General features: G+C 42.2%; 1 protein-coding gene across 1 annotated transcript; it reads left to right on the top strand.

The window, feature by feature from the left end:
• The first annotated feature begins 148 nt into the window (after positions 1–148).
• Positions 149–3,478, top strand: LOC134017272 (ankyrin repeat and SOCS box protein 9-like). The gene is made up of 6 exons (XM_062456733.1): positions 149–614; positions 711–790; positions 1,032–1,139; positions 1,844–1,994; positions 2,464–2,598; positions 3,167–3,478. Exons 1-6 carry the CDS (start codon positions 521–523, stop codon positions 3,385–3,387), a joined length of 789 nt encoding a protein of 262 aa, XP_062312717.1. The 5' UTR covers positions 149–520; the 3' UTR covers positions 3,388–3,478.
• Positions 3,479–5,321: the final 1,843 nt, after the last annotated feature.

Raw genomic sequence — 5,321 nt, 5'->3', positions numbered from 1 at the left:
GCACATCCTCTTCTTCCTCCATGACAGACACTGTCAGGAAGATAAAAGACATCTGTAAGCTGAAACAACAAACACACAAACTCAGTCGACGTTAGCTCAGTGTTATGAGATACAACTCCACCTCTTTCTAACTCTCACACCATCATGCTCAACCTCAAACCCAATCCCCTCCTCGCTCTCAAATTCAGGATCCTCCTCCTTTCTCGCTCAGGCAGAAGGTGATAGGCGTGAACACTTTCCTTGCCCGATCCCTCTCTGGCTCGAGGTGCTAGGTGTGAACAGTCTGGGATGACAGTGTCAAGTTGCAGACCTGCTCTACCAGCACATCCTCTTCTTCCTCCATGACAGACACTGTCAGGAAGATAAAAGACATCTGTAAGCTGAAACAACAAACACACAAACTCAGTCGACGTTAGCTCAGTGTTATGAGACTTCAGTCGATCGCAGTGTCATCTTCTTGCGTTTCAAAGTTTGTGCTACAACATCTGTGCAACTGAGGTGCTCTGTGAGTTTACATACAATGGCACAGCCCACTGGACACAGACAGAAATTAGGGGACAGCCATGCAGGTCAAACTGGAGCTGTCGTTTTCTTTTCAAACCCATTGATGAGTGGTGAGTAGCAGAGGAGTTGGGTACAACGCAAAGAAAGCTTAAGCATTCAGTCTAGGTACCTATGAAAGAATTAACCATGATATTTCACCCCGAAAGATATCCAGTCTGATTGGTCTCCAATTCATGATGCAGCCTACAACGGCCATGCTCTAAGTCTGCAAAAGCTTATTGCTCAGGTACAGTTGCACACAGGACTGCTCTGGACTTGTTATCATACCACCGCATGCCTTTACTTGTCTAGTGTTATTCAATGTCCAACATTACATTGTGTGATCAACTTCCAAGCAAGTTACTGCATGAGGGGAATATACCATTAAACCATTATGTAATTCAAGATTATGAGAGGCTGGTTGTTTTGATGTTTTGGTGCTGTATCTTGTGTGGTTTTTTCTTTACATAATTCTTTGGTCCTTACAGGGAGCATGTGTGAACTTGGCCACCCTGGACAGAGTCTCTCCCCTCCATGTAGCATGTCTACAGGGCAACACTGCATGTGCCAAGATGCTGATAGACAATGGGGCTAATGTCAGTAAGATGATGCGTTATATACTTACTTTGTTCACAAAAGAGGCCACCTCTTGAAAGTAGAAACACTTCGAAATAGCATGAGAGAAGATCACGCTTTATTAATCAGACAGGGAAATTTGGGTGCATAGTCGAGCATGTCATTTAAAATTAACTTTGAGGACATAAATGTTTGACAAGGACATGAAACTCGAACAAAGTAAGCACAAATCATTCTGTTAAAACAGGCAATTATTGCCGATTTTCTATTTTGTGTGTGTGAAATTAGTTGGTGGTTAACCACAAATACAGACACTTGGCTTTTTGCTTTTTTTTTTATCAAAATCCTTAGAGAGCAATACTCATACTGAGAAAGTCACATGATTTGGCCAAAAATGTGAGGAAAAAACTTTCTGAAAAGCTGACAAATTGATCAGCTCTGTCAAAAGACAGATCTGTGGGGTGTGAAGAAACTCACAACTGGATACTGCAAAGCTCTGTTTAATTCCCCAGTACACAGTGCACCACCCATGTCAACATCGACATACATAATGTAGGTGAGACGGCAATTATTTGTCATTTCCAATACTAATGTTGTCAGTGCTTGACTGAACGGTTCAGGTTTTTCCTTTTTCTCAATAATCTTTGACCCAAAAGAAGTAGCTGGAGCGTACAGAGTAGAGAGAACCTTCTCATTAGAGTTGAAGTGCCATGTTGTTTTCCAGCTGAACTCACCCACTGTGGAGCAGACCACTGCCCTGTCTCAGGCCTGTGACCTGGGCCATGTGGCCTGTGTGACCCTGCTCCTGCAGCATGGGGCTGTGCCCCAGGGCTCTTGCCTCTCAGACTCGCCCATCCACAGAGCTGCAGCCAAAGGTCAGCCAAAGGCCACATTCTCCAGGACAGACTCTCGCAATGTTTCCTTCTACAGGCATGTCAGGGGCTTGTGAGGAAGGCTTAGATTTACCATGTGTTTGCACCAGGTACAAAGTATTGTTGCACCTTTGTTTCTTTATAAATTTGGGTGAGAAAATGTAGCATTGACCAAAAAAGTTAAATGAGGTAATTTTTTGATATTGTTTCTTCTGTTTCCTTCTGGAAAGTTTTTATTGATGGAAAATATATACATTTACACGGCTAATATTTAACAAATGTAAGACTATCCTTAGTCTTTCCAAGCAGATTAAGGTTTCAACTGTATGATGGAAATTACCTCTAAAACAGTACCTTGTTTTTCTTATAATACCCAGTTGCCTAACCTCAGGCTCATGTTTGTAATCTGGTCTTAAAAGCTGATTCCATGCTTTTTTGCCCCCCAGTCTGATGATATAGTATGTTTGCCCAGGTCACCTGGAGTGCATAGAGACGCTGGTTCATCATGGTGCAGATGTGAATCACAATGTCGACCAATCAGTGTCCCCGCTTTACACTGCCAGCACCAATCAGCATCTCAGCACTGTGAGGAGATTGCTTCAGCTGGGTATGAAACTGAATTTTCTTCAGTTGACCGAGATCATGCCAGAGAATTAGTGTGACTGTCTTAACCCTTGTGTTCTCTTCGGGTCATTCTGACCCATCAGTCATTGTGACCCACCGTCGTATTGCGACAAATTTACCTCATACAAAAACAAAGTGAAGCATTTTCTTTTAACTGTCGGGCTGTCTCAGACCCCCCACATTGGAATGGTTAAAAGAAAATTATTTGTATTTGTTTTTGTATTGGGTAAAATTGGGTAAACACAACGATGGTTCGTTATGAACCTTTGGGTCATGTGACCCGAAGGCAGCACGAGGGTTAAGGGCCTTATTTACTGCATCGTGAGCTATTTTACGCAGAATTACAAGGCAGAATTTATGAAAGGAATAGCAACATTAAAATAGTTCTCATGCCATTCTACCAAAACACATCTACCAAACATAAACAAGGCAATTTTCATAAAATTCTAGATATTCTCAATATGTTTAGCAATGTGATGCGGTTTTTAAACTGAGAAAGAACACATAATTTTGAGTATAATTGAGGTGTTTGTGTTTTTGGCCTTCGCCAGGTGCAAGTGTGAACAGCAGTGAGAATGGGGAGTCTCCCCTGCATGCTGCGGCTCGTAGCTCCAGTCCTGACCTGGTCTCGGTCCTCCTGGATCACGGAGCAGACTGCTCCAGCAGGAACGCCCAGGGCAAGCTCCCTGTGGATCTGGCCCCTCCCAACAGTCTGGTGGAGAAACTCCTCACCCAGAGAGGAGAAAGCACATCACTCCCTCATGCCTCATAGTCTGGGATTACCTCTGGGGTCTGTTCATGAATAATCAGTCATTTTGTAGTTTGATACTGTTTTACGATAAAGATATAGCTTTATCATGTCAGTTGAGTTGGTGTTATAGCCGTTATTCAAATGCATGTTTCGGACTGTGTTGCCTGACTAGGAGTGCCCAGTTGTGCCGTTTACGATCAGTAAACAAACATGACAAAGGTCATGGCAAAGAAGAGACTTTGTGAAATACATGGTGTTCACCTACCTTTAGAGTTGAAACTATTTAGTCTGTACCAATCTTACCCATGGGTTACATCTGCAGTATAGAATATTTGCCATTCTGTTGCAATCCATTTCAAAGTCATGTCAATAGGTGGTGCACTGGCACCATGTAAGGAGAACAGCTCTGCACTTTGAACACAATATTGAGTTAATTCTTAACTTCTGTGTTTTCTCTTAACTTTTAAATGAACAAATTATTCATTTTATCACTATACATTTTCAGGAAAGATGAATCAATGGATGGTCTCAAAATAAATAAATTAATAAAATAATTAATAAATAAACAGGAATATTACAAACCACACAAGAGATGATCTATCATCAGAATGAATCAATCAAATACTGTAGTACACATCAACACACATGCACACATTCACAAACCAACACACCCACATTCATTGTCAGATAACAATACCATTAGCTGTGTTATTGAAAATAGACAAATATATTTCTCCCCTGAATAAATAGGTTACAGCATGATTACAATCCAGCTAGTCGATAGTATTTCAAATCAGAGTTCAATCTGACTCTGATGAAAATGGGCCTCAGGGTTCCCCATGAATCAGAGTAATCAAGACAAACGAAGCCAAAGGCTGCCAGAGAAATGGATACCTGGAGATACTGAAGTGTGGCCCTTGTGAGGGCCGATACATTTAGCTAAAGTGATCTATTGATTGCCTTCTCCTTGAGTTTGTGTTGGCTTCAATTTTCCACAAAGTAATAACCCAAGAAAAGTTACTGAGGAAATTCACATTTTGAAACATTAAAGTTAAGAGAGTTTAGATAATTATTTCAGATGCTTTTTTGGGGGTATTGAAATCTGGTATTTACAATTTAAATAAGACAACTATGGAGGAATCACAATCTACACCACGACCAACTAAATAACAGCATCTACAGTAAAAGTCATTCCTTCAGTTAAAGTTCTGCTTGTTTTTACCACACTTCTTCCAATTTTGTCTGTGGTAATGAAAGGTGACTGTTAGTGAGGTGTCTTTCTGAGTGTGTCTATGGCTCATGGCAGCCTGTCACCATTGCCCGTCTCTTCTGAATGTCTATTAGTGTGCCTGCTGCAGGGCTCACTGTCCCCTGACCTCGTCGGGTTTGACTGGACAAGCCACACTACAAAGGAGAGGAGCGAAGCACGACTGAACGGGCTGTGTTTGTGCGAGACCTAGGGAGCTTTATAGGGTAGTGTCAATAGAAAGTAAACTGTGGTTCTGTCAAGAAAAGTAGATGTAAAAGCCTGGTATTTCTATTTGGATAAAACAGCGAGCTTTTGTCGAGAGAGGCAGCAATGTGCTGCGCAGCGAACATGAAGATTATCTCTGCTGTGATAAAGCAACAGTTGCTCAGACACATCCAAGGGCTCTCCTCTCCGGCAATACTCATTAGCTCACCATCGATCCGCTCTCCCAATTTGCTGCTGGAGGTAAATCATTGTCCCCTCAAACGTAGCATGAGCACCCGGGGCCAGCCACACATTGAGCTCAGCTTCGATTGACTTCCATTTAATGTTAAATCAATGGTGTGGAGGAGTTCCTGACTTCTGAGACTCCCTGAGCAGAACCTGATCAGACCCCTGTAATTAGTGACATCTGGGAAATCAGGAATGAAGACACCGTCAGTGGGGGAGAACCGTCATGTGAACCGTTGTTCGGCCACACTTTCTA

Source organism: Osmerus eperlanus, chromosome 3, assembly GCF_963692335.1.
Source record: "Osmerus eperlanus chromosome 3, fOsmEpe2.1, whole genome shotgun sequence".
In the NCBI taxonomy this organism is placed as follows: Eukaryota; Metazoa; Chordata; class Actinopteri; order Osmeriformes; family Osmeridae; genus Osmerus; species Osmerus eperlanus.
The sequence above is the reverse complement of the archived record's forward strand: the minus strand, read 5'-3'. Positions and strand labels throughout refer to the sequence as shown.